We start from the raw sequence: 19,916 nt of genomic DNA, 5'->3' as shown, positions 1-19,916 counted from the left end.
CCTTCTTTGATTTTCTTATTTTTGTCTCACTTGTAACGGTCCCGTGCTTGATACATGATGATCATCACATTCTTTTCAACTTTACAAATTTAAAGCAATTGTGAAATGTTTGAAAGTCCTTTTTTTAAAACAAATATTCCTTCATCAATCTCTAGAAATTTGGAATGCAAGTTATATGATATTTTTATTCCTCGCAAATATTAAATCAGTGAATCAAAACGACTTTTGAATTATATATCCGATAACTAACACGTGTCCAATCTAATAGCAACGTTCAATACAAACGAACCTGAATTGCTATATCGAATCACTTTTTTTGAATTATCTCCCTCCAATAGGATTCGTGAACCTCAAATGAAGTGATATTTATTTATTTTCTATTTTTGGTGAGTCACTATTCAATTTTTTTAATTTCAATTGGTTTAGTACCTTTTCTTTTATTTCATAGGAAGAGTACTTATGTACAAAAAGAAATGAAATTATAGTAAGTATTAGGGATAAAGGTCTGAAAAATATCTCAACTTTGATCAGATTTGTTGTTGTGATACTAAACTTTCATAAGGACCTATTACCTCCCTAGACTATTTAATACCGTATTTTTTACCCCCTGAACTATTTAATAGTGTATTTTAAAGGTACATATGTGCCTACGTGGACACAATACTATTTATAATTTTGCCTTATTTTTTACGTCCACGTGGACAAATATATATGTTTAAAATACGGTATTAAATAGTCTAGGGAGGTAATAGGTCCTCATGAAAGTTTAGTATCGCAACATCAAATCCGACCAAAGTTAGAATATTTTTCAGACCCTTATCCCTAAGTATTAGTTTAATTAAAAGGTCATTTTCTCTAAGCTAAAGTACAAGTGTTAGAAATTTACTTTTATAAAATGGAAAAAAATTGATTTCACACATAATTAATGTGTTTCTAAATTATGAAGCAATATTAGTAAGTGATACAAAATAGAAAAGACTTGATATTGATGAGCCAAAGGGGGTGTATTGTGATTAGGAAGGATTGAGACAAGACTTAAATGCCAAAATTTCAACTAATATTTGCTGCAATCATTATTCAAGGTATGATTGAGATGGTAAGGTTTTTCTGCCGTTAATCTGAGGTCAATATGATGAGTTATTAAAATAAAATATTTTTTGTTAAAAAATGGAATGAATGGTATACCGTATATATGTGTGTCAAAATCATCTTTATCGTTTTATTGTTGAATTAATTTGGGCGTACCTCGATCATTTTATTATGTACATGTTATGTTTCATCAATAAAGATAGCTAATTCAGGATTTGAATTTTATAGATCCAAAGATTTTACTTTTCTGAATTACTGCATTCTAAATTAATAAATCATATATATGAATAATTTTAAAAAAATAATACAAAATTTGAACTAAAATTAATGAATTTATTCATATTATCAAGTCATCACCTCTGCATCCGCTTTTGTAAATCAGTTCAAGTATTTGATAACTCTACACCAAGGTTTAAATGGATGAGAAAAAAATTATTTATTAACTTTTGTTTTTATTGAAATTTGAACAGTAATTTTAAAAATTACACACAACTTCACTAATCGTGAATCTATAATTAAAATTACAAATTTAATAAAATTAAAAAATTTAAAATTTAAAATATATTTATATTGACGATTCGATCACAACTTTAATAGGTGCCAACATCACCTTTAATATCTTGATAGACATGTCATTGGATCTTTCATTTATGGCCACTCGATTGGATTCTATTGTCAAAGTTTAATTTTTCCCCTTTTCGAAGGAAGTGGTTCAAAAATATCCACATACACTATAGTTTTATTTAGAGACGTTTCACAAATAAATTAATTGTTTTATTTTGATAAAAATATTTATTTACATCAAATTAATAAAAATAAGATATTATGTTCTTTTATAACTATGATTAAGTGATATGTATTTTTCATTTTAACTTTTAATTATTGAAATTTTTTAATGATGTAGACCCTATAACTAAATGAAAAAAAATCAGTTTTCATAACGATTATAATTTTAATCAACTTATTAGAATACGTTGAAATTTCCTCTTAAATATTTTTTTTTCTAAATTTCTCTTGTGTTTGCTATGAAAGCAAAATTAAAAGATAAATTAGAAATTATTTTTGCTAGGTAAGTTTTAATAACCCTACATCTTTAATTTATAACTCTACCCCACATGAACTTATTAGTCAATATATTTATTCTATAATTAATGTGTATATTGAGTATACTCTGACAACGACTATAATTTATTATTGTTAGTGATGGGTTATCAAAAATTTATATAAGGGAATTTTAAAAAAATAAAATCTCGAGTGTCACAAGTGTAATTTGAACACAGGACTTAAAAGCAATTTTGAAACCCTATCTCATGTCAACGTGATTCAACATCTCACATATAATTAAAAATATATCATTTTTTTCCTCTATTTTTCATAGTTTTTGACAAAGGGAGTTCGATTGACCCCTTGACACTACTTGATTCCGCCACTAACTGTGGTTATGTGAGTAACCTTTTTTTTTTAGTCGATTGGTTAAAAATGTTAAGATTTTGTTCCATTCTTAAGAGTAATAATTAGTAATTTGGGCTGTAGCCCATAGTGAGCTGAATTTAGCAACATTTAAAGAAGCCCAATTAGTGCTTTGGCCCAATATTTGGTTCTCTCTTCTTCTTTGTTGTTTATGGGATAAATTACTTAACTACACTATTTTACTTACCTTAATATCCATTTATCCCTACTTATTTCAAAATTTTCAAAAATCTCATATTTACCTATGTATCCCATGCACAACGCTATGTATCCCGCATGTATCCCGTGCACATTGCTATGTATCCCGTTATGTGGAATGTATCAAACTTAATTAATGTATCCCGTGCACAACGCTATGTATCCCGCTATGTGGAATATATCAAACCTAATGTATCCCGTGCACAACGCTATGTATCCCGCAAACATCATTTTTAAGGGATTTTTGGTAAATAGAAAACTAGAAGGGATAGGATGTTATTTAGTACTTATAATATGTGGTTCCTATAATTTATACTTGTTTATATGCGTTTCGATTTGGATAGATTTTTCAATATAAAGAAATCAAATCAATTACATCGTTGTTAACTAAAATTAACGTTGTATCATTTTAATTAGCTAGTTTGTTTGCATCGTTGAACTTAATGTCATGTTAACTACGATTAATATTTACAGACTATCGGACTCAATATCCATATAGTCGACTAAACTTTTTGAGTTCACATTTCACCATATCTTGTGTTTTCATATAATGTGATCCGTTCAATGGAACGTGAATGGAAGACGCTATATGGGGCCTATTTTCTCTAGCAAAAGTCATTTTTCAAATTGATGTCGTTCGGAAATAAGTAAGTTGTTGAAGGGGGGGAGGGTATGTGTTTTATTGATGAGTGAATAATATTTTCTTGCAAATTTAAAAGCTAATGAATGGAATAAATAGTAAAGACCGGTAATAATATTGAAGTATTGATTGAAGCTATGATAAGAGCTAAAATAATTATAAAGAAAAATAATTTCTATTTATAACTATCATACTTGAATGTGACAATTATTTTATAAAAACTTTGGATCACAAAATGCACTTAAAAAATATGTGGTAACAAATTAATACACAACAGGCACAGTGGTAGGACCAACGTGATTATGGTAGGATAACTGAGATTTCTCTACTCTTAGTCATTGATATCGAGTTTGAATTTCTCGGAATGAAAAAAGTCCTATTGAAAGCATCGTTCCTTCATAAATAAGCATTGCAATGCACGAAATCAAATTTAATCAGACCCTATATTAAGGGCCCGTTTGGCCATGCGATATGGTATCATGATATGAAATCATGATATGGTATCATGATATGAAATCATGATATGGTATCATGATATGGAATCATGAGATGAAATTGAAGGTTTGTTTGGACATGCGATATGGAATTTTTGTGTTGTATATTTTCATATAAACATAAAAATCCCATAAGTTGTAAAACTATTAAAATAGCCCCAATTGTTTNNCATTTTTTTCCTCTATTTTTCATAGTTTTTGACAAAGGGAGTTCGATTGACCCCTTGACACTACTTGATTCCGCCACTAACTGTGGTTATGTGAGTAACCTTTTTTTTTTAGTCGATTGGTTAAAAATGTTAAGATTTTGTTCCATAGTGAGCTGATTTTAGTAACATTTAGAGAAAGCCCAATTAGTGCTTGGGCCCAATATTTGGTTCTCTCTTCTTCTTTGTTTATATGCATTTCGATTATAGATTTTCAATATAAAGAAATCAAATCAATTAACTCGTTGTTAACTAAAATTAACGTTGTATCATTTTAATTAGTTTGTTTGCATCGTTGAACTTAATATCATGTTAACTACGATTATTTTTTACAGACTGTCGGACTCAATATCCATATAGTTGACTAAACTTTTTGAGTTCACATTTCACCATATCTTGTGTTTTCATATAATGTGACCCGTTCAATGGAACGTGAATGGAAGACGTTATATGGGGCCTATTTTCTCTAGCAAAAGTTATTTTTCAAATTGATGTCATTCGGAAATAAGTAAGTTGTTGAGGGGGAGGGGGTATGTGTTTTATTGATGAGTGAATTTTCTTGCAAACTTAAAAGTTAATGAATGGAATAAATAGTAAAGACCGGTAATAATATTGAAGTATTGATTGAAGCTATGATAAGAGCTAAAATAATTATAAAGAAAAATAATTTCTATTTATAACTATCATACTTGAATGTGACAATTATTTTATAAAAACTTTGGATCACAAAATGCACTTAAAAATATGTGGTAACAAATTAATACACAACAGGCACATGCTAAAAAAATCCCCAATATTGACTGTTCCATTTTTATTTCAAAAGTGTGTATCTAAATTAAAGCTAGTGGTAGGATCAACGTGATTATGATAGGATAACTGAGATTTCTCTACTCTTAGTCATAGATATCGAGTTTGAACTTCTCGGAATGAAAAAAGTCCTATTGAAAGCATCGTTCCTTCATAAATAAACATTGCAATGCACAAAATTAAATTTAATCAGACCCTACATTAAATAAGTATTTATCACTCCATTACGATTTTTGTTAATACACATTGAGATGTTCTAACTAATACTACAAATTATTTTATTATCGAAAATATTGTAGTTGAAAGTGATAAATTTAAGGATTGTCGATATTTAATCACCTCGAATTGCGTGTCGCCAAGGAAATCGCATCCGACAGATACATTTCCTCCCTGTTTCGCCGCGTCGAAACAGAGAATGTGACCCCCATAATTTTATTAAATTAATGAAAATAAATAAATTAATAAATAAATAATGTTTTATAAATATATTAATTTCCTCAAATTCTAATAGTGTCCTCCACATAATAAATTCCAACTACCAACAACCCCGTCGTGTGGGATACAATTGGAAAAGAAAAACTATTAGCTCCTTATTTATATTTATTTATATTGGTAAAAGATTAAAAAATATCGGATGAAACAATTAAGGTGAAAATAAATTGATTCGATTACTATAGTAAGCGTTGGTAATAAAATTATTAGTTCTTTTTTCATATTTTCCTCTATATGTGATATTATTGTTATAAGTATTTTATTTGTTTTATTTAACTTGTTCGATTTGAAATTTGTTTTTATTTAAGAATAATTTTAATCATATATTTATCCTACAAAATTATATTTTTTTTACTAAAATAAAAAGTAACTAAAGAAGAGGTATTGCTTCATATGCTTTGTTGTAATAATCTTATAAAATTGTCGTTTTATTTATATGCAATTAAGTAAGAAGTTTTCCAGAGATGTTATTGTGACAACACACGTTTGAGAAAGATAAAGCAAAATTAAAATTTAGAAAAATTCAAAATAAGTAGAAATAAATAAATAAATAAATATTGTGGATTTCTTCTTCGTTCATTTATTTTGATTTTTCCATCTGGGGTATGTTATTTGTATATGAATATTAACTAATTCAGATTCCTATTGTATAACGCTAATTAAAGAGGCAATTAAGTACTCTCTATCAAGATTTATTTCACATTCAAAACATGAATCTGATTTCTCTGATTAAGAATGAAAAGATTACATTCACTTCCATACGAATTTTTGTTTTAATACACATTTTGATGTTTAAATCGAATTATTGTCTTTATAAACAAAACTAATGGGGGGAAACCAATTTTGTAAAGGGAAATCAACCGAGATCCCATTAGTAGCGGCGAGCGAGAGCGGATTGGGGTTTGAAGAAAAACAAACATGAAGCTTCATTCCTCTTCTTTTAGGCGAGCTACTTCGTTCCTCAGTAAAGTGTTCACTTTTTTTTTGCTAGGTTTCATTTGATTTGTTGTGTGGATTGGATGATGGAAAAACCATCATATTAAAGATGTTGAAAGTTTTAAAACATTTATGAACTACCAAAAAATATTTTCCATTTTTTGTTGAGAGATATAAATATAAAATATCACTTACTAAGGAATAGTTTAAATTTTAAAAGTCAAATAACACAACCTATAATTATCTTTTTTTTAATTGAAAAAATGTGGGGCTAAGACAAAGCTTTTTAACAACGTTAAATATTTAGGTTCACCAAAACTTAAAGGATGTCTTTGAGAGTCCAAAAATTTCTATCAACACCTAAATCACTTGCAATTATTTTATGAATTTGGTCAAATAGCTAAAAACTAAATCTTAGCAGCCTATATAAAATTAGTTGATGCTTAATTTTCATATAATATTGTTTAGATAAATTTTTTATTATTGCGAGAAAAAATTCATTGCTCACTCCAGTAGAAGTTTAGGTTGTGCCTCAATTCAAATATATTTGATCATCAGACTCAACACTAATCGTCACCTTACTAATAATGATCAAATAGTTAATTTATATTATTGATTATACAATTTTCTTTCAATCGAGCTAAGCCATCACTAAATCTTTTATCATTTGTTTTTTGTTTCTTCTCAACTTTAGAAAAATACAGGAAGTGTCAACATGTCACAACAAGAGGTATTAAAAGTAATTTTTTTTGTCTTTTTTGTTGCTGATTATAATTCTTGTTTTTTTCCTCTAAATGTTTGGTCATGAATATTGCTTCATTTTAATATCATTATTTGTTTCAAAGTTTTGAAAGGTACCCCAATTTTAACTTAGAAAAGAATATTGAATTGAATATTTTCTAAGTTTTTATTTATTTAATTATCTTGTAGTCAAAGTAAGTGGCAAAGATTGAATTTTTTTACCGTTGTTCTTCATTTATGATACCTACTTTTTATATATATAAAAAGAAAGACACGTATAAACAATGTAATTTTATTACGACATAGCTCTAGGTACATAATATTAACAAGAAAATTTATCATCTATTATATAAGGATATTGTGAAGGCTTGATCTTAATTAGTATATATAGTTTAATTTTTCGGATGAAGAAAGTTCAAATGAGCCCTTTTCTCCCTCTAGTTCTGTCGTCTATATTCGAAGTTATACGCAATGATTTCTAGCATGTAAAAAAACACTTTTTTACTGAAAAATATTTTATTATCAAGACTCTACCTCGGAACCTCTAGCTAAGGGTGAAGAGATCCTATGATAATATTATCACCTAAACAAAAAGACTTTTTTCAAAAAAAGATAACATAGAAGACCAATTTTTTTATTTAAAAAATCCCATGTGCCATCCTGTAAACCATTTTGATCCCGAATAACTCAAATTTATGTAGCACAAGGTTCATTTAAAGATGAAATTTAAAGTGTTGCTTGTATAACTCTCTTTTTTTTATTCTTAGAGTTCGAATTTAAAATTTCTAATTAAGAATATCTACCACACTGCAACTTTCGACGATTAAAAAAAAAGTGCAAATAGCCATTGATTGTCCATCTACTCCATAAAATGAATTAATTATTAGTTAACCATCCAATTTGCAAATTAAATGAGGAATTATAAATCTAATGGACCATAGGGACCTACAAATCCTAACAATTAGGTGAGAATTGTGGATACCAAATATTTTGTGGGTAAGTTGGACGTTTTCATTAATAAAGACATAGTATTATATGAATTTTTTTAAAATAAGAGTGTTATCTAATTATAGTGACATTTTAATTAGTGTCAAATCTTATCTTTAATTTTTTAATTAATCTTGTCCCTTAGCTTGTTTGGAGGATAAAATTGTGTTTATATCCATAGTTTTGCCTTTAATTACGACGTATGACAATGATTTGTATATTTATGACATATAATAATATAATAATAGTATTGTATTTGTGTGCAAACGAAATACGCTATATCCTTCGTATCTTTTAAAATTAGATTTTATTTTTAATAGACCCTCGATTAAAAAAAATTATAATCGAAGCAAAAAAGTGAATCTAACAATATTTTTCACATATAAAAATCTTGTGTTTGACTAAAAAGAAACTACATATAACTCTTTTTATTACAAAAAAAATAAGTAACTAATAAATCCTTTGATTAAATGTGAATAGAATCCCTAAAAATGTTTTATTTCATTTTTATATCAAAGTGGGGTTCCAATATGATGCACATGTAGAATCAGCACTATCTTTTAGTGAATAAATAAATTAATAAAGTACTAATCTTTTTGTTATAATTAATCAGTTGTCCAAGCATATTTTGGAAGATCCAATATGCTGAAAACTATAGTAATATTTTTATAATAACAACTTGTAGGAAACACTTTAAATGAGTACAAATTACCTATCATTATGGTGGTAGAACAAATGTAACATAAATTTAAGATTCAAACTGTAATATTTTTTTTGAAACATATACACAAATTAATTAGACTTTTTGTACGATCGTCATCAGAAGTCATGTTGAAAACGACTACATGCTATCCATTAATAAAGATTACTTTGTAATGGATGAATATGATCACTCATCCTTTAATTAAATTTGAACCTTTTAAATAAAAAGAAATTTTAGTGGAATATCTTTCAACTTTTAGTAAAATTTAGGAGAATCAAATTTATTGAATTTCATTATAAATAGGGATGAGGGTCTGAAAAATATCCCAACTTTGGTCGGATTTACTGTTGCGATACTAAACTTTCATGAGGACCTATTACCTCCCTAAACTATTTAATACCGTATTTTAAACATATATATTTGTCCACGTGGACATAAAAAATAATGCAAAATTATAAATAGTAATGTGTCCACGTGGGCACATATATACCTTAAAAATACACTATTAAATATTTTAGGGGGTAAAAAATACGGTATTAAATAGTCTAGGGAGGTAATAGGTCCTTATGAAAGTTTAGTATCGCAACAGCAAATCCGACCAAAGTTAGGATATTTTTCAGACCCTTATCCCTTATAAATAAAAAAGTACGAATTATCAATGATAAAAGATATATATATTCCAATGTTACCATGAAACTTTTGCCTTAATGTTAGAAAGGCAAATAATTGTATTTGACATATATATGTGATCTAAAATATTTTTATCTTTTTGAAGGTTGATAAAATATCTCACTTTTTAAAGGTACGATTTATGAAAATAACATCACAAGTTTTATATGATAGTATTAAATATATTAGATACACTTTTCATTAATTCTTGAATAATTTTTCATATATTAGTAGTAATAAAATAATTTTCAAATAATAAGCCCTTTGCGCATACTGAAAAAAATAAATGTATGTGCTCCATAATCAATTTTATTTTTATTTCTCACCCCAAGTGATACTCATATCGACGTACTGACTAATTCAAATTTGTACATCGCGAGACAAACTAAAGGGGAACCAAAGGCACTAACTTTCTACTGAAGCATAGAGTTGAATCTCTGTTTAAGAATTAAAGATTCTATTCGTTCCACCATAATTCATGGAGATTCAAAAATTAAACTTCAATAGTAATACTTACTTTACGATCAAGTACTTGAAATTTGTATTGATCTTTATAATGACATTTGTTACAATGATCGTTTTTTCAATTTCTCATATTATATTATTCACGATAAGAGTCAAAACATGTTCAAACAAACGTCGTTATCGCCACCTCATACTACTAGTCTTGGAAGATGGGATGATAACTTAGGTAACAAAACGACAACATTTGACATCTCATTGCCACGTGTCTCTTTATTTTTCATTCACAAATCCAATTGTTTTCCCTTTTAGCCAATCACTTTATGGTTTAGCCATTTTTGCTGTTCTGGCCTAACCCCAATAGATAATGTTTCATATTCCACTTATCCAAATTATATTTCCTATAAAAGCTCTTCATTTTTCACATAATTCATTTTGATTTTTCATTTCGTATTCGATATTCATATAAAGATTTAATTAATTTAAATTTATATCGCATAAAATTTATTAAAAATATAAAATATTTTGTATCGTAATCTTTTTTGTGTTTAGAATTTAAATACGAGACTTTTGAAATAAGGATAAAAAAACTTCAATCATTCTGTTATGAGTCACGATAATAATTTCCATATAATGTTATTATTTGATATGATATGAACACTCAATCCAATTATAATAAAAATTATTAATTATTATAAAGTGCACAATGGCTTTAAAAGTTTATTGAATTATTAACTCACTTTCCATAATCTTTTCACTAGATTTGGTAGACTTCTATTATTTCCAATTTGGTCCATGATTTTGTTGGTAAGTATTTGGAAAATTATTAACACAATTTTAAGAATTTACCAAAAACTAATAAATGAAAATGAGAGTGAAGAAATAGTTTTAAAACATTAATCTTTATATTAAACTATATATCAATTCTTACATGAAAATAGATGCAAGAAAAATAAGACTGATATTATTATAGTTCATAATGATGGAGAAATTTTATTCTAATTACTACTATGATTTATTAAAATATTTATGATAAATAATTAAACTTTAATGAGATGAACATATTAGAATATCTCTCCATCACAAGTATATTCCAATCTCCAAACATATAATGAGACTTTATTTTCAACGAGGAAATATTATATGGACCACAATTTAATAAGTTCATTTTCTTTTCAAATCATAGCTTTACTTCAAATAAACTGTAAAAATGACAAACAAACAAAATAAAAAATATCAACAAGTATGGTGGTTAAGTCAAATTTCGAGTTCAAATTTAAATAAGGAACATTCCTTTTTGTTAGAAAGCATTTTATCTCAAGTGTACAACTTTTTTTAACGTGAATTCAAATTGATACAATCTATAATATAAATATCGCATAAGAAATAAGAGAAACTTTTGACATGAATTCAAATTTATGCTATATGTAATATATGAAACAAATAATAAACAAAATAAAAAAAAAGTATCAACAAGTACTATTGTAGTTAAAGTAAAATTTGAGTTCGAATCCTAACTACATAACATTCATTTTTGTTAGAGAGCATTTTATCTTGACTACTTAACTTTTTAACATGAATTCAAATTCATACTATCCACAAATACATATATAATCTTATAAGATAATAAAAACACAATTAGTCCTTAATATATAACTTTTTAACGTGAATTCAAACCTATACACTCCACAATACAAAAATAATTTTATCCTCATTACATATACAACATTTTAACGTAAATTCAAATTTATACGAATCATAACACATATGTTAAAACATTCAATGAAAAAAATATACATAACAAACACTGAATAAAAAAAATAGAACAACAAAATAATTATTTTTTTAGTTTCTTACCCCATGTTCGAAGCCTGCATTGAAGCTTCGATCATATCTAAATTACGCATTGCAATTTACAGGGCCCATTCGAAGATAGCGCTCCGAACAAGATTTTAACAAAATGAAAAGATGAAACTATTTTTTTTTTTTCAAATAACATTGTTTTCTTCTTCCCACTTTCCCCTGCCCATACAATTTTATTCTGTCACTCTGCTTTTCTCTCTCTCTCCTCCATTTTCAACTGCAATTTTTCTATTTGAATCCAAAACAAAATTCTCTTTTTATACAAATCCACATGCTCTTTGATTAATATATTTGTTAGTAATATTTTGATCTGAGTCAATATTTGCTAGGGTTTATATAAATTCTCAATTCATCGAATTTTTACCAAAAAAATTAATTAATTTTTTTGTTGTGGCTAATTTTTCCTCGTTTGATTCATTTCTACGAGAATCAATTAGCCTAATCAACCCCTTTTCGTTTTCTTGAAGAATTTCTGAGATAATCGATATATAAATTGCAATTTATCGATATATATAGAGGAAAAAAAGGATTTTTTTTTGGATATAGATAGAGATTTTTGGGGTTTTTCATATAAAGAGATGATGGGTAGTGGATTACAGTTTAATCGGAGTTTTAACGGTGAAGATCGGTTTTATAGTGCTGCGAAGGCTCGTCGGAATGTTAATCGGAGTTTTAATGGTGAGGATAATTTACGGAGAGCTAAGAGTGATGTTGCTGTTAGTAATTTTCCGGCGAAGACGAAAATGAAGGTGGCTGCCGTCGATGAATCGAAGAAGGAGTTACCGGTCGCTGCTGCCGTGCCGACATCGGAAGATTTGCCGCTTTGTAATCTACAGCGGTTTTTGAAATCTGTTACTCCTTCAGTTCCTGCTCAATATCTATCTAAGGTTTAAAAAAATTATGGCTTTGTGTTATTTAGCTGTTTAATTAGATTTTTAAACTCTTTTTATGGGTTTTGATTGAAAATACTTGAGTTTATAGTAGTGATGAGTTATTCAAGAGTTCTATTGATTGGATTAGTACAAAAAGTATAATACTTTTATTTCGTATTGTTTCGTTGTTGTTATTGCTGTCATATCTATATCTCCTTTTTCAAACTGTCTGTCATGCTTTATTTAGGCTGAGGGTCTATCGGAAATCACCTCTCTAGCTCTACGAGGTAGAGGTAAGGTCTGGGAACACTCTACCCATCCCTGGCCCGCACTTGCTGGATTACACTTGGTATATTGTTGTTCTTTGTTGTAAAGATTATAGGTTTTGATTGAAAATGGTTGTATTGGTTTAAAGCTTGCTGGAGTTTGGTTGGAATGAAAGTTTAACTGCCATTCATTGTTAAGATTATATGTTTTGATTGGAAAATGGTTTTATTGATATAAAAATTTAATCTTTTGCTGGGTATGATTGATTATTTTACTGTAGTCTATTGGCTGTGGTTGGAAATTTAAGTGTTAAAGAAAATTAGCTGTTGTTTGTTGTTAATATTACAAGTTTTGAGTGAAAAATGGTTGTGTTTGTAACAGACAACTATTAGGGATTGGAGGACGTGTGATGTGGAGTTTCTGCCTTACTATGTACTTGGCGACTTATGGGAGTCTTTTAAAGAATGGAGTGCATATGGAGCTGGAGTTCCATTGGTTTTGGATGAAGGTGATAGTGCAGTTCAGTACTATGTACCCTATTTGTCAGGTATTCAGTTGTACGGTGACTCTTCAAAGGCTTCAGTCAAAACAAGGTATATATTTGCTTGTTTTTTTCCTTCCATGTTTAAAATTAGTTTTTTGTTACTCATGGCACAGCCAATTTTTCTGGCCTTTGAATTGATAGTCTCAATACCACACACTGAAGGTGCTTGTTTTTGTTTCATCTATGGTTTTCTGTATGCTCCTTGATGCTTATTTCAGCTCCACGATTATTATTGGGTATATTTAGGTTTTGTAAGTAATGATCATCTGCTTTGACATAAAGTGCGGATACAGAATAGTTGCAGCATTAATTCAAAATTGTGTATAATAATCTTGGTGTACATTATCAGATACTCAGCAAGGAGAAAGTTTTTGCATGGTATTTTCTTTGTGCGCATTTCCAATTCCTGTTTGTCGGTACTGCATAATGTTTTTGGCAATGTTGCTCGGACTCTTCAAATATGTTGATGGTGTGTGTGTCGGATCCTTCAAAAGTAGTGCATTTTTGAAGGATCCAACTCGGGTGGGGCATCATTTTTGGAGAGTTCGAGCAACATAGGTTTTTGGTTTTTGGTGGAAAAATTCTACATAATATTGATAAGAGAAGATAGTTCTATCAGCATCTTTTCAATAAAGAAGTGGAAAGCAAAAAGTTCTCAAGACATACAGATAGAGGCTAGAAATTGTCTACCTGCTTCATTCCGCTTTTATAATGTCATTAACTTACTGTATCTGGAATGAGCTTTTGGGTGAATGTGTGGGTTGCAAAGAATCCAAATCGGTATCTGATTCCGAGGCGTGGCTCTTTAACCAAGTACCTCAGTCGTCTTTTTAGATGGCCTCTTACCATGATTGTGCATTTCTTTGTCGACCAGTAGGCTGCTGCTTCTGTAAGAGCTTTCATAGCCTTTGCTTGGGCAGCTCTTAAACCTAATGGGTACTTTCTCACTTAGTCTTTGCGGATAGATGCAAAACCTATTGCACCTCACTATCTGAGGAGTCCAAAAACACGTCCAGTTGTCACCATAGTTTATATAGATGGAACTGAAAGTGTGGGCCTGATGCGGATACAGAAACTGGCTGTTGTTCTTTTTCTTGTTCAGGGGAATGCTATCTCATGCTTACTATATGAAGAGAAATAATTTTTACCATTAAGTTAAATAAATAAATAGTTGGTCCAAACTAACCCCTGTAAATAATTTAGAACTCTTCTTGGATTTTGTTAGCTCTATAGCTTAGAAAGAGGCTACAAATCCTTTTTTTGTGAGCTTAACTGATCTATCCTTGTAAAGCTTGCATCTTCTTGATGCCTTGAAATGAATCTACTTACTTCATCAAAATAAAAAATAATAAATAAATAAATAAATAAATAGTTTATCACTTTATTTTCGGTCGGTCAATAAGTTCTTTAATTTACCTTTGGGAATATGATGCCCACCAAGTTGGATAATTTGATTGTAGGATTGGATTTCTTCATAGGGTAATAGTGGAAAGGGTGGAGAGTTCTAAAGTAAATTTGGAGTTCGTCTCTATAAACACAGTTGCCTCCAATGCCTTTAGTGAATTCAAATTTTTACAGTCATCCTCTGTTACATGATACTAGTGCAATTTGCTACACTACGTTATCTAAATTAATTACCCGGTGTTATGAGTTTTGAAACACCATTTGCTCCTTGTATGACTTGACTTTACGAGTGCGACTCCAGTCAACTTTTTGTTTTCTTTATTTAGTTTGTTCTGATAAATTACAAATTTTGTCGTGCTCTTATGTTTAGCAGAATCATCTATATTTTAAGAAAATTTTGTGCTTACATTAATGATGTTTTGGGGTTCCATAATATGAGGTAAAGAAGTCGTTTTCATTAGCTGTGCTGTGCATTTTAGGTTTGGTAGAGAACAATAGTTTTGGTCCTTCCTTGAACCGAATGCATGGTATAGATCTTTTTATAGGTAAACCAGGCTTGACATGCCGGTACTAGCCATAAAAATACATGAATCAAAACTTGAGGTTGTTAACTGTTTTGAGGATCTTCTTTGATGAGCTCTCAAACATATTAGTAAATGTTCAACTAATTTCCTTATTTAGGGAGTAAATGTTTTGCTTTTCTGTCGCCTCTTCCCCGCTAGCTGATAAGAGAACCTCTGTCCTCTAGTGCTACATTTTTTAAAATATCCATTTTTTATACATACATTCAATATATATAGGATTTTAAAACTATGTACATACATATTATTTATAATGATTGAATTGCATGCTATTCTGATTATCTTGATGTTATCTTATACTTGTTGTTTGACTTGGTCCTCTAGTGAGCTTAACACTTCCATCTTACCAGGAAGACCCAAAAAACCGAGTACGAAGGGGTTGTTTGGTATGTAGGATGGGATAAACAAAGTTATTCCATGATTGGGGTATCCCATGGGATAAGTTATTCCACCATATATATGGATAACCCCATCATTGTAGTATACATGGTGGGATAAATAATCCCGGGACTAAATTAATACCCCTAAGGCCCTAACCAAACGCAATATAAAATCATTATGCACTTTATCCAGGGATTATTATCCCTTGTACCAAACTACCCCTAAGAATGATAAATGCTATTTTGTTTTACCAATAAAAAAACATGCTATATATTCTTTCCATCTATTTTTAATGGTAAGCACTGAACCAGGCTTCTCATTTGCACTTTGCTTTACTCTCCCACTCCCTCTTCTTGAGTCTGCCTTTCCCTATTCTCGATGTGCCTTTTCTGCTTTCGAAAATAGTAGCAGAATATTTGGTCAAATGCTATGGAATTGCTATTTTCCATTCTCTCTTCTACATTCATCTTTCTTTCTGATGCATCGTTTATATCATCCTGTGCTTTCCTGATATTGTTGATCTCAATGCACTTCTTTAGCTAGTATATGGATGGTCATGTGGCATATAGCTAGATCTCATGTTTCATGCGTGTGTTTATGTTGTAAATGCACATGATTCTGTCTCAAAGATTGTCCTATACTACTACTCACCTACTGTTTTCTGAAAGGGTCTGAAACCTTGAATTGATGTTGTTTAGATTTTGATTGAGAAGTTTTAAGAAACATATGATATTGAATTGACATTTTCTCTTGCATAGTAGGCGACCAGGTGAGGAGAGTGATAGTGACTATTTTCGGGATTCTAGTAGTGATGGAAGTAGTGACTCTGAACACGAGAGACGTTGCTTGAATTATTCAAGGGAGCAACGGATGTATCATAGCCAAGCAAGTGAAAGCTCTCTTAGTATCGATGGATTATCATTAAGAGACAGTAATGCTACCTTCCAAGAAGGATTTTCAAGCGATGAGGGTGAATCTGGGTCTTCTCAAGGTGCCTTGCTGTTTGAGTATTTTGCACACGATCAGCCTTATGGTCGTGAACCTTTGGCAGACAAGGTTGGTCTTTTTTTTGTTTGATAAGTAAGATTGTTGGTCTTTTCCTCCCTTCTCCCTCAAAGTATAGTCATCTTTTGTTTATTTCATTGATAGGGAGTAATGGATAAGTTACTCTTCTTGTCTTTTTGTTTTATCTCATATTCTCATTATGTTTCGTGTTCTGTAGATATCTGATCTTGCTCAACGTTTCCCCGAATTAAAAACAATGAGAAGTTGTGATCTCCTTCATTACAGTTGGATTTCTGTGGCCTGGTATTTTTGCTTTTCTTTCCCATTTCATATCAGGATGTATACTTGTTTTTCCGCTGAATTTTAATGTGCTGATGTCTGTTTTGCAGGTATCCAATTTACCGGATACCTACGGGACCTACTTTAAAAGCTTTGGATGCTTGTTTTCTGACATTTCATTCTCTTCATACACCCATGCCAGGTATTTGGCATTTTCCACCCTAAATTGCTTTTGTTTTTTTCGGTGAATATTACAACTGTGGCTTCTTCTGTTCCCTTTCGCAATTTTCCATGTTTATTCTTTTCATAATGTGATGTAGTGTTTTTTGATATTTGCATATGTATGTTCATCTATACTAGTATGTTGGTATTCATATATTTCCTTAATCTATTCGAGAAAAAAGAAGAAGAAGAGAATTAATTGCTGTCAAACGAAGAATTTTTGACTGCATCAATTTCATAGATTCATTGCAATCAATATATTTAACTCATCTCACATGGGAATACGGATTTATAAGAAGGCTCCAAAATAGTTCTATAAGAGAAACATAAATATAACCTCTGTGGAAGTTGTGTAGCGCGGTTTCCTCTTCTTTTTTTTTTTTGACAGAAAATCCATTTGGCTAACTGTTGGGACCAATCACAGCCTTTGAAACTCGGGATAATAGGCCTTCTCCTCTACCCTTCTCCACTTAAATACCAGGCATAGTTTGCATGGTGCAGGGCTTGAACTTCTGGCCTAACACAAGACCCTCAACCTTTGCCACTTGAACCGAGTCCCAAGGCTTGTCTCAGTCCTTCTTAATAGGAATAAGAAGCTAACTTATTCTTTTCACTTTGTTATTTTTCTTGAAAGATATAATCTTAATGGAATAGAATGGCAGAGCTTTGGAGTTTGGTATCATCAGTAGCAAAGTTAGCACAAGACTTAGTTTGTGTCATGCTGTGTTGTTTGGTTTGAATGACTTATGAAGCCTTAAATCTGATATCCTCCAAAATTGCAATGTTGTCTTCTGGCGAGTTTAGCATGTTCTCCTGGCTATAAATGGGGCATTAATCTGGTAAAAAAGAGTTTGTCGTGAAAAAGATGTCCACCCTAAGTTCATTAGCTCTTTGCTAGCATGTTGGAACTTGGAAGCCAACCTCTCCTTGAGTTTTGGTTTTGTTATTCATGTATGTCCCGGTGAACAAATCTGGTGAAGTGTGTATTACAGTAGCCTAACGTGGTTTGCTTGTAGCATTTAACTAAATTGTTCTGTTGCAAATGTGTTTTTGAAATTTTACATGGACTTTCTGCAGGAAATCAAAGTGGTCATACCGCGTTTGTTGCATGTCCAACTGATACGGATGCGGCCCCTAAGATTCCACTACCTGCTTTTGGCCTTGCTTCATACAAGTTTAAAGCGTCACTTTGGACTCCAAATGGCGGACCTGGAAGACAGTTAATGAGCTCGCTCTTACAAGCTGCTGATAACCGGCTAACGCTTCTTCAGGTCAATCACCCTGATTTCAGTTTCTTCTGCCAGAGGTGAAAATGAGATACTCTCCTCTGTTTGTGGTTAGAGAACCACTCTGTGGTTGATACAGCTGTTGATTTTCCAAGGAAAAATGGGTTAAGACTTAAGGATTCGCTCTAACCTTTAGTTACAATGCTGTTATCTAAACTACGAGGCAAAACAAAATTAAAAAAAAAAGAAAAAAAGAAGAAAAAGAAACCGTAAATGGAAAACCAGCCCTCAGGCAAGGGCTGAAAATCTGAATATTGATGGGAAAGGAGTGGAAAGTTAGTAACATAGCAGAAGTTCGAGGGAAGTTACAAATAAAAGATCGGTAACAGATGAGCTGATGAGTAACAATGCTTATGCAGGTGATCGAACGACTGAAAGTATAATAGTAAGAAGGCACCATATTGCTCATTTTCGGTTTATAGTAGAGAGAGCTGGCTGTTTTTACTGCCTTGAATTTGTTGGTGTGTTATTTATACTAGCATTCTAACATATTTTGATAGAGCTACTATATATGGTGGTGAAATGTAGCTTCCCCATGTCATGTACATTACTTTTTATTTGACTTTATTTAGTAATAATAGACTATTTAGGTATAATTCTGTCTCGTGCCTTTTATTTTGTTGTTTTTCTGGGCAGTTCAGCATTTATATTTTTTCTTTCTGATCTGTTCTTGGTGATAAAACTGAGTTATTGACTTATTGGTGTGTGTTCTTGGTGCTTGACTGCTGGTTAACATTTCGTGGCTCCTTTATTCCAGTATCAGTCTATCGGAAACCACATTTCTACTGCCACAAAGGTAGGGGTAAGGTATGCGTACAGTCTACCCTTTCTAGAATCCCCTTGTGGGATTGCACTGGGTATGTTGTTATATCTAGAGGATTAGTCATCCATTGGTGTTACAGTGTGAATGAAGAGACTGAAATATTGTGGCGGCCTTCTTATCGCTGTGAGGCTAGGTTTGAACTTTTTAATAATGTACGTTGTCACACTTGTGTCAGATCCTTGAAAAATTTACTACATTTGCTAAGATCTGACATGCACTTGGCGGCGATTTTTAAAGAGTCTGGAGCAACATAGGTGTGAGGTTGATCTTTGTGATCTTGCTCATATAGCTCGTAGCAATCAACTTAAAATAAGTCAATTTATTATGTGGTTTTTTTGTCACTTGACACGTTCGAGACTTTGAATACCTCTCAGCACAAAAATAAAATATGAATGTCGATGAAAGCTATCCTAATTTGTTTGAAACTGAGACGTTGTGGTAGTTGTTAGATGAAAAATCCATGTGTAAGTAACGCTAATCTATGCGCTAATTTTG

General features: G+C 30.7%; 1 protein-coding gene across 2 annotated transcripts; it reads left to right on the top strand.

Moving 5' to 3' along the window:
- Positions 1-11,809: 11,809 nt before the first annotated feature.
- Positions 11,810-18,752, top strand: LOC125867238 (uncharacterized). Of its 2 annotated transcripts, none has more exons than XM_049547658.1 (6): positions 11,810-12,644; positions 13,278-13,489; positions 16,568-16,862; positions 17,029-17,114; positions 17,201-17,292; positions 18,390-18,752. In XM_049547658.1, exons 1-6 carry the CDS (start codon positions 12,336-12,338, stop codon positions 18,620-18,622), a joined length of 1,227 nt encoding a protein of 408 aa, XP_049403615.1. In that variant the 5' UTR covers positions 11,810-12,335; the 3' UTR covers positions 18,623-18,752. The 2 variants fall into 2 exon arrangements, with proteins under 2 accessions (XP_049403615.1, XP_049403614.1); XM_049547657.1 differs by having other exon boundaries at positions 11,893-12,644; positions 16,565-16,862.
- Positions 18,753-19,916: the final 1,164 nt, after the last annotated feature.

This window comes from Solanum stenotomum, chromosome 6, assembly GCF_019186545.1.
Source record: "Solanum stenotomum isolate F172 chromosome 6, ASM1918654v1, whole genome shotgun sequence".
Classification (NCBI taxonomy): Eukaryota; Viridiplantae; Streptophyta; class Magnoliopsida; order Solanales; family Solanaceae; genus Solanum; species Solanum stenotomum.
The sequence above is the reverse complement of the archived record's forward strand: the minus strand, read 5'-3'. Positions and strand labels throughout refer to the sequence as shown.

Coding starts and splice junctions, on each gene's coding strand:
- LOC125867238 (XM_049547657.1), top strand. CDS start 12,336: ATGATGGGTAGTGGATTACAGTTTAATCGGAGTTTTAACGGTGAAGAT. Junction 17,115..17,200: donor AGTTGGATTTCTGTGGCCTG/GTATTTTTGCTT, acceptor TCTGTTTTGCAG/GTATCCAATTTACCGGATAC. Junction 17,293..18,389: donor TCTTCATACACCCATGCCAG/GTATTTGGCATT, acceptor GACTTTCTGCAG/GAAATCAAAGTGGTCATACC.